This window comes from Symphalangus syndactylus, chromosome 6 (assembly GCF_028878055.3).
Source record: "Symphalangus syndactylus isolate Jambi chromosome 6, NHGRI_mSymSyn1-v2.1_pri, whole genome shotgun sequence".
NCBI lineage: Eukaryota > Metazoa > Chordata > Mammalia > Primates > Hylobatidae > Symphalangus > Symphalangus syndactylus.
The window spans coordinates 118,669,385-118,680,035 of NC_072428.2; the positions used below are offsets into that span (position 1 = coordinate 118,669,385).

General features: G+C 60.3%; 1 protein-coding gene and 1 long non-coding RNA gene across 8 annotated transcripts in view; one reads left to right on the forward strand and one right to left on the reverse strand.

The window, feature by feature from the left end:
• FLNC (filamin C) overlaps window positions 1-10,206 on the forward strand; it is a 28,847-nt gene extending 18,641 nt beyond the window's left edge. For 2 of the 7 annotated variants that reach the window (XM_055283935.2, XM_063641598.1), the window contains exons 29-48: window positions 128-151; window positions 258-505; window positions 902-1,000; window positions 1,313-1,412; window positions 1,732-1,872; window positions 2,160-2,288; window positions 2,383-2,556; window positions 3,508-3,669; window positions 3,745-3,948; window positions 4,388-4,540; window positions 4,635-4,757; window positions 4,894-5,136; window positions 5,333-5,602; window positions 5,695-5,832; window positions 6,128-6,243; window positions 7,447-7,579; window positions 7,674-7,850; window positions 8,046-8,264; window positions 8,937-9,146; window positions 9,265-10,206. In XM_055283935.2, the coding sequence (XP_055139910.1) occupies window positions 128-151; window positions 258-505; window positions 902-1,000; window positions 1,313-1,412; window positions 1,732-1,872; window positions 2,160-2,288; window positions 2,383-2,556; window positions 3,508-3,669; window positions 3,745-3,948; window positions 4,388-4,540; window positions 4,635-4,757; window positions 4,894-5,136; window positions 5,333-5,602; window positions 5,695-5,832; window positions 6,128-6,243; window positions 7,447-7,579; window positions 7,674-7,850; window positions 8,046-8,264; window positions 8,937-9,146; window positions 9,265-9,452 (3,251 nt within the window). In that variant the 3' untranslated portion in view covers window positions 9,453-10,206. Of the gene's footprint in view, window positions 1-127; window positions 152-257; window positions 518-901; window positions 1,001-1,282; window positions 1,413-1,731; window positions 1,873-2,159; window positions 2,289-2,382; window positions 2,557-3,507; window positions 3,670-3,744; window positions 3,949-4,387; window positions 4,541-4,634; window positions 4,758-4,893; window positions 5,137-5,332; window positions 5,603-5,694; window positions 5,833-6,127; window positions 6,244-7,446; window positions 7,580-7,673; window positions 7,851-8,045; window positions 8,265-8,936; window positions 9,151-9,264 lie in introns of all 7 variants that reach the window. The other 5 variants (XM_063641599.1, XM_063641600.1, XM_055283936.2 and 2 more) reach the window with 5 other exon arrangements.
• Window positions 1,003-5,757, reverse strand: LOC134736917 (uncharacterized). The gene is made up of 4 exons (XR_010121406.1): window positions 5,680-5,757; window positions 4,203-4,316; window positions 2,353-2,428; window positions 1,003-1,334 (listed from the first exon to the last, which is right to left on the reverse strand). It is a non-coding gene; the product is annotated as an uncharacterized lncRNA (long non-coding RNA).
• Window positions 10,207-10,651: the final 445 nt, after the last annotated feature.

Consider the following 10,651-nt stretch of genomic DNA (forward strand, 5'->3'; position numbering starts at 1 on the left):
TCCCCAGGGGTCTGCTGGTCAGAAAGCACACATGCCCTAGCCCTAGCCCCTCCCTCCCTCACCCCTGCCCAATGCCCCAGCCCACGTTGAGCACCACCTGGCCTCACACTCTTCTCTCTCTTTCCAGTGTCCATTGGAGGCCATGGCCTGGGTGAGTGCCCTTTCTCTCCTCTTCTTGCTGTGGGCCAGGGTGGTTGGCGGTGGTTGCTGTCGGCTCCAGCCCTCCAGCTCCCTGAGCAGGATCTCCCGCATGGCAGGTGCCTGCCTGGGCCCCCGAATCCAGATTGGGCAGGAGACGGTGATCACGGTGGATGCCAAGGCAGCCGGCGAGGGAAAGGTGACATGCACAGTGTCCACGCCGGATGGGGCAGAGCTCGATGTGGATGTGGTTGAGAACCACGACGGTACCTTTGACATCTACTACACAGCGCCCGAGCCGGGCAAGTACGTCATCACCATCCGCTTCGGGGGCGAGCACATCCCCAACAGCCCCTTCCACGTGCTGGTAAGTTCTGCAGCCACAGCAAGACTAGATGGCTGGGGAGGGGGGCTGGGCCCTTTTAGCAGCAGCAGGGATCCCAGATAACTGTCCCCAAGGAATCCCACTTCTCTGAGGGCTCCTGGGGCCAGAGTGCTCCAGGATGGAGCCTTAACATTCCCCACAGCCCCCCGAAGTGGGAGGAGAGCATGGCCCTGCCCCCTGCCCAGTGCTGTCAGCTCTCTCTGGAGGAACCCGCTGTGTTCTCCACCATCCTCAGCTCCATCTCCCCAGAGGCTGCCCTGCAGGAGGATGAACACCCAAGATATCACCCAGCATTTCAGGTTCCTGGGCCATTCTCTGAGTCAGCCCCTAGGCCTGTGAGGCTGCCACACCCTGTGCCCCCGTGCCTTGCCTCCCCAGGCGTGTGACCCCCTGCCACACGAGGAGGAGCCCTCTGAAGTGCCACAGCTGCGCCAGCCCTACGCTCCTCCCCGGCCCGGCGCCCGCCCCACACACTGGGTACTGCGCCTCCCACCAGGCGATGTCCTCCTTCTCCTCCTCTCCTTCCTTCATTTCTTCTCTCTACTCCTCTGCAGCCAGGGCAGGGACATGGTCTGGGGGCCTCCTGGGGAGCAGGCAGGAGTCAGGCTGGGCAGATGGAACCCCACTTGGGCACAGCACTCCTTCTCTTGCAGCTGACGCACCTCTCCTGCCACGCTGGTTTCACCATTAACTACCTTGTTCTTTCCTCACTCTCCAGCTTCAGTCATGGCATGGGCCAAACTGCTGGGCCTTCCCCAGTCACTGACTGTTCCCTCTCACCTGCCGCAGGCCACAGAGGAGCCAGTGGTGCCTGTGGAGCCAATGGAGTCCATGCTGAGGCCCTTCAACCTGGTCATCCCCTTCGCGGTGCAGAAAGGGGAGCTCACAGGTACTGCCCTGCAGCCCCCAGGCATGAGGGCTGAGGGGAGAAACCCTCTTCCAGGCCCAGCCCTGTGTCTTAATGATGAAAACCAAGGCCGAGAGAGAGGAAGTGAGCTCTACCCAGGGTCACACAGCAAGTTGGGCAGAGCCAGAACTCAGGTGCAAGCCATCTGTCCCCAGTTCAGGGCTCAGGCCACTGCCACAGGCTGTCTCCTGGTGCCTGGCCTCTCGGGTGGCAGCAGAAGCACTCAGGACCAGGCCTGGGACAGCAGGGAGGTTGCAGTGGGGGAAACCAGGGTCTCCACATAACTGTGTCTGCCCTGCAGGAGAGGTGCGGATGCCCTCGGGGAAGACGGCGCGGCCCAACATCACCGATAACAAGGACGGCACCATCACAGTGAGGTACGCACCCACCGAGAAAGGCCTGCACCAGATGGGGATCAAGTATGATGGCAACCACATCCCTGGTGAGTTGGGGGCTGGGCTGGGCTGGGCTTGGGTGAGAGGAGCAGGCCGCAGCTTAAGTCCTGCCTTCCTTCTTTCAACAAATATTTATTGAGCACCTGCTGTGTGCAGACATCAGGCGAGGCCCCAGGGAGGCTTATATCCTGGTGGGAAGCAGACCTCCACCAGCCGGGTCCCTATGGCCCAGATGGAGGGGGTTGGCAGGGAGGCTGCTGGAAGGTGCTGGGGCCAAGGTGGGCTCAGACAATCTCTGATGCTGACCCAGCCCCCTTTTTCTCGGTACACCCAGGGAGCCCCTTGCAGTTCTATGTGGATGCCATCAACAGCCGCCATGTCAGTGCCTATGGGCCAGGCCTGAGCCATGGCATGGTCAACAAGCCAGCCACCTTCACTATTGTCACCAAAGATGCTGGAGAAGGTGAGGGACCTGCAGGCCGGGGGCTGGGGTGGGGACTTGCCAGGGGCAGGGGTGAGGGCAGGACCTCTGATCTTGGCCACACTTCCACCTACAGGGGGTCTGTCACTGGCCGTGGAGGGCCCATCCAAGGCAGAGATCACCTGTAAAGACAACAAGGATGGCACCTGCACCGTGTCCTACCTGCCGACCGCGCCTGGAGACTACAGCATCATCGTGCGCTTCGATGACAAGCACATCCCGGGGAGCCCCTTCACAGCCAAGATCACAGGTGAGGCGGGTATATGGGCATGTGCAGCCCATGACACACACACACCACATACAGTGCACGGATGTGCAAGCCCAGCCTTTTCAAGTCACTTGTGACGTTAGGGCAGAGGCCCTTCGAGGTGTGAGGGGTCATATTTTGATAAATGTAAAAACACTGTGTTCTCCACGGCAGCTAAGAAGCAGTCAGCCACTCCTTGTGCCTCGTTTAGTTTTTGAAGTCACTTGTTTTGTTTTTGTTTTTGTTTTTGAGACAGAGTCTTGCTCTGTCACCCAGGCTGGAGTGCAGTGGCGCGATCTCTGCTCACTGCAACCTTCGCCTCCCGGGTTCACGCCATTCTCCTGCCTCAGCCTCCCAAGTAGCTGGGACTACAGGCACCCGCCACCATGCCTGGCTATTTTTTTGTATTTTTAGTAGAGACAGGGTTTCACTGTGTTAGCTAGGATGGTCTTGATCTCCTGACCTTGTGATCCACCTGCCTTGGCCTCCCAAAGTGCTGGGATTACAAGCATGAGGAACTGCACCCAGCCTGAAGTCACTCCTAAGTTAGGGCACAGATAATCCTTTTGATAGATAAGGAACCCCTGTCCCAGAGAGGCCAAGCAACATGATTACAGCCACACAGCGAGGAAGGGGTCTGTGCGGTCCAGTCTAGTGTTTTGTTATCACGACATCATGTGACTCAGGGTTAAAATGCAGGAGGCTTTCTTTAGGGATTTAGCCCACAAGGACTGAGGCAGCCAAAGTGGAACTGGGGTACAGGCCCCTCTTAGTCTCTGGCAGCTCACATGTGAGTGCAGACTGCACTGTCCAGGCCTTGGGCCTCCGTACGCCTGGGAGTGGCCCCCCATGTCTGTTGAGTCCAGCAGGCTCTGCCCAGGAGGGTTCCTGAGCCTTGTGAGGGCAGGGCCTGCCTGGAGTCACAGCAGCCTGATGCCCCAACTCCCCCACCAGGCGATGACTCCATGAGGACCTCACAGCTGAACGTGGGCACCTCCACGGACGTGTCACTGAAGATCACTGAGAGTGATCTGAGCCAGCTGACCGCCAGCATTCGTGCCCCCTCGGGCAATGAGGAGCCCTGCCTGCTGAAGCGCCTGCCCAACCGGCACATCGGTGAGCGTGGGGCCTCACGGGCACCTCAGGGGTGGGGGCCCACAGGATGCTCTGCCTAACACCCACTTTCCACAGGGATCTCCTTCACCCCCAAGGAGGTCGGGGAGCATGTGGTGAGTGTGCGCAAGAGTGGCAAGCACGTCACCAACAGCCCCTTCAAGATCCTGGTGGGGCCATCTGAGATCGGGGACGCCAGCAAGGTGCGGGTCTGGGGCAAGGGCCTTTCCGAGGGACACACATTCCAGGTGGCAGAGTTCATCGTGGACACTCGCAATGCAGGTACCTCCTGCCCCTAGAGACCCCCCATTCCAGCAGGTGCCTCCCACAGGCACTTGTCCTTCTGTCCTGCCCAGCATCCCCTTGGCCGCACTCTCCTCCCTGAAACTTCCTGACCAGTCTCTGTCGGGATTCGCATTCTGGGGCCCCTTGCGGGAAAGTGAATGGCCCCGCATCAGTTCTCTCCCTTTTCAGAGAAAGCTCAGCTGTCCTGAGTTTCTGTCCCTCCCTCGCTCACCGGAATCCAAGAGGCTTACCTTAGGGAATTTTCCAGACTGCCTGTCCCGTGGTGCCCTCCTCTCCTCCCACTGAGCCATTTTTGTTAGTGGTCACTACACACATCGGTGCCCATTCTGGGTGGAGCCTGCAGTCTGGGGAGAGGAAAGCATTGTGGCTTGGCCAGCCTAGGACTGAGGGAGATGTGTTCCTTGCTTTCCCCCAGGTTATGGGGGCTTGGGGCTGAGTATTGAAGGCCCAAGCAAGGTGGACATCAACTGTGAGGACATGGAGGACGGGACATGCAAAGTCACCTACTGCCCCACCGAGCCCGGCACCTACATCATCAACATCAAGTTTGCTGACAAGCACGTGCCTGGTAAGGCTCTGGGCAGAGGTCGGGTGGTGAGAGACAGGGAGGCCAGGAGGCTGGGGGTCTGAGGTTCCTGACCCACCCTTTGTCCCCACTTCAGGAAGCCCCTTCACTGTGAAGGTGACCGGCGAGGGCCGCATGAAGGAGAGCATCACCCGGCGGAGACAGGCGCCTTCCATCGCCACCATCGGCAGCACCTGTGACCTCAACCTCAAGATCCCAGGTAGAAGCCTGGAGGAGCCTGGGTGGGGCGGGTGGTGGGAGAGGGCTGGCCCGGGCCAGAGCCCACCTGTCGGGCCTCCACCCTGCTTCCTCACCCCTCGCTTCCCTCCCTCACCCTGGCTCCCTTGACCACACAGGAAACTGGTTCCAGATGGTGTCTGCCCAGGAGCGCCTGACGCGCACCTTCACGCGCAGCAGCCACACCTACACCCGCACGGAGCGCACGGAGATCAGCAAGACGCGGGGCGGGGAGACAAAGCGTGAAGTGCGGGTGGAGGAGTCCACCCAGGTCGGCGGGGACCCCTTCCCTGCTGTGTTTGGGGACTTCCTGGGCCGGGAGCGCCTGGGCTCCTTCGGCAGCATCACCCGGCAGCAGGAGGGTGAGCACCTTACACGGGGCCGGCCGGGTCCTCACGGCGGGATGGGAGGGTGCTGCAGACCAGGCTTGATGCTGGCAGACTGGCCCCGAAGGCCAGGGTGGGTCTGAGCAGAGGAGGAGGTTTAACTGACAGGGGAGGGAAGGGCCAGGGCTAGGAGGAATCCCAGTGTTACCCTGACATCCCCCAAACCCTGCAGGTGAGGCCAGCTCTCAGGACATGACTGCACAGGTGACCAGCCCATCGGGCAAGATGGAAGCCGCGGAGATCGTCGAGGGCGAGGACAGTGCCTACAGCGTGCGCTTTGTGCCCCAGGAGATGGGGCCCCACACGGTCGCTGTCAAGTACCGTGGCCAGCACGTGCCCGGCAGCCCCTTTCAGTTCACTGTGGGGCCGCTGGGTGAAGGCGGTGCCCACAAGGTGCGGGCTGGAGGCACAGGGCTGGAGCGAGGTGTGGCCGGTGTGCCAGGTAAGGGGCAGGTGGTCAGGAGTGGGGATGAAGTCAGGGCAGCCAGTGTGAGGGGCGATGATGTTGAAGTCCCCTACCTTGCCTGTCCCCAGCCGAGTTCAGCATCTGGACCCGGGAGGCCGGCGCTGGGGGCCTGTCCATTGCTGTGGAGGGTCCTAGCAAGGCGGAGATTGCATTTGAGGATCGCAAAGATGGCTCCTGCGGCGTCTCCTATGTCGTCCAGGAACCAGGTGGGCGTGGGGTCAGGAACCACTGGCAGTGGGGCTGGGCCTGCCTGACCTTCCAGACTGGGTTTCTGCTCACTGTCCAGGCAGGAGATGCTTGGGGCCACAGAACTCCCCTCCCCGGGGCCCCCTGCTCTTCCTCTGCACCATCTTCCTCTACCCCACACCCTCAGAAACATGTGTCTGTCTCCAGATCTGAGCGTTGACCACGGAGCCTTTCCTGGGATAAGGCCAGGGTGGGGAGGCTCCCGACCTGCCAACCTCCATCCCGGAACCTGTGCTGACTGGTCTCTCTCCCCAGGTGATTATGAGGTCTCCATCAAGTTCAATGATGAGCACATCCCAGACAGCCCCTTTGTGGTGCCCGTGGCCTCCCTCTCGGATGACGCTCGCCGTCTCACTGTCACCAGCCTCCAGGTTTGTGCCCAGGGTGGGGGTGGAGGGTTTCTGCTATCTGAGAGATGGGCAGGAGTTGAAGACAGCAGGTCCATGGGGCCAGGGATTTAGCAGTGACCATGGAAGGGCCAGTTAGAAGTCCCTTCTCATAAGGCACAAGGCAGGGCCCTTGGGGATGGTGGGCTCCGACCCTGTGGGCTCACCCTTGCACTCAGGCATGCCACGCCTCGTTCTGCCTTTCTCAGGGTGTGTCTGCCTGTCCTACTGCCACCTGCCATTTCTTGTTACAGTTTGTTCCACCTTCTGTTCTAAGAATGCTAGATGACAACATTTATAAGAATGAGAGTATAAAATCTATACAAACTAAGAGTAAACCAGTTTGCAGAGAGGGTGTGAGAGGCTCCTCTAAAGGGAATGCCTATGGCCTGCAGAGCCTGGGCTGCATCCTCTCCAGGCCGCTGGGGGCCTGGCTTGCTTTCTCTTGGTGCTGACTTCTAGAGATGTGGTGTGTTCCTTTCATTCTGTCATAGCGGACATGTGCAAGGAAGGCTCTCAGCAAGTCACACTGAAACATGCAAACCAGGGGGCCAGGTGTCCAGGGGACACACTGTAAAGGAGCTTCTGCATAAGGTGCAGAGAACGGGCTTCACCCCAGCTCCTTCTCCCACGCACCTCCTGGCTGCCCCTCAGGGTGGTCACATTAGCCCATCCAGAGTCCTTGTGCATCTCCTCCTCCCACTCCTGAACTGGGCTCCCCGATGCAGGCTCCAATCCCTCCCCCAGAGCCCTTCTGTGCTTCTTCTGGTCCTCCCTGTTGGTCTACCTTCTCCAGGAAGTTCTCCCAGGCCAGGCCAGCGAAACTCAGCTTCCTACCTCAGAGCTCTCTGGCTCCCCCAGCCCACACAGCCCATCAGGCGCTTGCCCTCCGCCCTCAGCCTGCTTCACACAGAGTGGGGCCCTTCCTTCCTCAGCCAGGACAGGGCACATTGTCTGTCATCTCCCACACACCAAGCACAGCTAGGATAGCAGGTGCATGCATAGGGTTGCATACCGGACGCTGGCTCCTCCTGCTCCCAGGCTGGGCTGGCAGGCAGGGGCCAGGATGGGCGTGGGGTGGCGGCAGCCTTTGGGCTGGGCTTACAGTGAGCACTGTGTGGGGCTTCAGAGAAGACTGCTCCAGCCCCGGCCTCCCAGGAGTCTGAGCATCCTCTGTGGCCTTTGCAGGAGACGGGGCTCAAGGTGAACCAGCCAGCGTCCTTTGCGGTGCAGCTGAACGGCGCCCGGGGCGTGATTGATGCCCGGGTGCACACACCCTCGGGGGCTGTGGAGGAGTGCTACGTCTCTGAGCTGGACAGTGGTGAGCTGGCCCTGCCCCTGCCAACCCCCTTCCGGGCTGGGGCCTTCTGGGGAGGGGAAGGATGGAGGCTAAGCCACCAACCCTTAATCCACAGACAAGCACACCATCCGCTTCATCCCCCACGAGAATGGCGTCCACTCCATCGATGTCAAGTTCAACGGTGCCCACATCCCTGGAAGTCCCTTCAAGATCCGCGTTGGGGAGCAGAGCCAGGCTGGGGACCCAGGCTTGGTGTCAGCCTACGGTCCTGGGCTCGAGGGAGGCACTACTGGTGAGTGCCTGGAGCTGGGGAACAGGTGACTTCTGGGGGTGCTTGGCCACTAGTCTGGTGCTGCTTTGCTCCAGAGGCAGGGGCCCTGCTTCCTAAGCCAGGAGTCCTCACAGAGGCTGTCCAGGGAGCTGGGGCCCAGCCCCTCTTGGGCCACAAGCCCTTCCTGCCCTCAGCCTTGCTACCTCTGGCCGCCAGGTGTGTCATCAGAGTTCATCGTGAACACCCTGAATGCCGGCTCGGGGGCCTTGTCTGTCACCATTGATGGCCCCTCCAAGGTGCAGCTGGACTGTCGGGAGTGTCCTGAGGGCCATGTGGTCACTTACACTCCCATGGCCCCTGGCAACTACCTCATTGCCATCAAGTACGGTGGCCCCCAGCACATCGTGGGCAGCCCCTTCAAGGCCAAGGTCACTGGTGAGTGCTGGTTTAGGGGAGGTCCACCCAGCCTGCAGCCCAGCCCAGCCTGGAGGGCTCCGGTGGCCATGCACATCCAGGCCACAGTCTGCCCCCAGACATCATGGTCAGTTTACCAGGGCTAGAGGTGGGGTGGGCTCTACACAGCACACATTCTATGGAGTTGGGCAGGATTGTGTAAACTTCCCATTCTTCCTCTCCATCGCGGCCCCTCACTCCTTCAGCTCTGGCCTGTGCTGGCTCCTCAGGCTCTAGCGTCACTTTCTTCCCTCCTGGCTTCCCATATTCCTCGGCTCCAAGAAGACACAGTCAGTATTGAGCAAGCTCCCGTCTTGAGGCTGTCTGTAGGATGAGTTGGGTGGGTGTTCCTTTGCAAAGAGAGACTCTTACCCTGTGAGTTAGCCTGAGTTCCCAGACAAAGCCTGCAAGGATGAGGGACGCAGCATCTTGAGGCCCCAGCCCTGGGGTGGAGCACCAATTGGAGCTGGAGCTCAGGGCCCTGGCTGGGAATGGGGCTGTGCTCCTAGAGTGGCCCTTGGAGGAATTTGGGGGGGAGCCTCAAATGCAGGCAGTGAGTCCCACAGGGTGGCAGTGCTGGCCGAGGGTCCCCTGCCTGAGGAAGAACAGGAAGCCCTTCTGACCAGGTTTGTGCCCCCTCCACCCGCCCCTCAGGTCCGAGGCTGTCCGGAGGCCACAGCCTTCACGAAACATCCACGGTTCTGGTGGAGACTGTGACCAAGTCCTCCTCAAGCCGGGGCTCCAGCTACAGCTCCATCCCCAAGTTCTCCTCGGATGCCAGCAAGGTGGTGACTCGGGGCCCTGGGCTGTCCCAGGCCTTCGTGGGCCAGAAGAACTCCTTCACCGTGGACTGCAGCAAAGCAGGCAGGTGGCGGGGGGAGGCCGTCTCCCGGGGTGCGAGCAAGAAGCCATCAGGGAGGAGGGTGTGGGTCACAGTAGGGGACTCCCTGGTGTGAGCCTGTCCCTCTGCCTCCCTCTCCAGGCACCAACATGATGATGGTGGGCGTGCACGGCCCCAAGACCCCCTGTGAGGAGGTGTACGTGAAGCACATGGGGAACCGGGTGTACAATGTCACCTACACTGTCAAGGAGAAAGGGGACTACATCCTCATCGTCAAGTGGGGTGACGAAAGTGTCCCTGGAAGCCCCTTCAAAGTCAAGGTCCCTTGAATCCCAAAAGTGCCTCCCCAGCCTCAGCCCCCACCTCCAGCCAAACACACATCACACACACACACACACACACACAAATGTGCCACACCCAGACACACGCACAGAATCAGACACTACAAACACCTGCCTTGGGGGAGAAGTGAAGGCCCAGCCTCCCCACCCCACCGTGCCTGGGGTTGGAGGACCTTGTCTGTGTCAGGACAGTGTCCCTCCCTGGGAATGTGACATGAGAGCAGACTGGGGCCAGGCTCAAGGGCAGAGGCTGGGACACAAGGGGCTGACAAGTGGGCTGTGAAGCCAGGGAAGCCCTGAGTTTTCTGGCGGGGCTGAGCAGTGGGGGAGCATTGTGTTGTGGGTGTCTGTGTGTGAGGTCACCCTCAAACTGCACTGCCGGCCAGATACCCTCCTGTCCCTGAGGACTTGGTCTGGTCTCTCTGGTGGCTACAACCCCAGAGTTTTAAGGACTTGGAAAGGAAAGCACAATCAGAGAAGAAAACAGCCCCTGAACCAGCAGGAGTGGCCTGGCACATGGACCGGCCCAAGCGATGTGCACTCCGCCCAAGCCAGGCCCCCAGGGGGCCGGATTTCTCTCTCTCTGTCTCTTTTTTTAAAATGGTTGCACGGCTCTGCCCCATGGGGGGCCTTTTTTACACACGGCGAGGCCCAGCTTTCTAGGGGACTTTTGCACATGTCAGGCGGCTCAGCTGGGAGCTGCTTAGGTGGAAAACTCCAAATAAAGTGCGGCTGTCGCAGAGGCTTGGCTATTCCTTGCGGGTGTGCTCTGTGTGGCTGGCTGCCCTCTGGCCTGCCACATGAAAAACCGGGCCCGGGGAGGCAGAGGCGGCCTGGCTGTCCCCTGGAAGATTGACCCAGGTCGAGGGAAAGGTCCTGGGGCAGAAGTGAGGTCTGGGATGTTGGCAGAGTGCTTGAAAGAACCGGGGGTGGGGGCTCGGGGATGTGGGAAGGGGTCCCAGCGGGAGAGTTCGTGGACAGTACAGGGTGTGGATACTGTGTTCTACGGTACTGCCCCAGGACCCCTGGGAGGCCAGTTTCAGTTCAGCCTGACCTCAAGGATGTTTTTCAAATTAAGACTTTAAAACAGTGAGCACTGACTCAAACAGGAATATTCCTCAACCAGCAGGCAGGCAGAACCACCTGCAGACTCAGCACCTTCCCCCCAGTCAGTTCCTGAATCAACT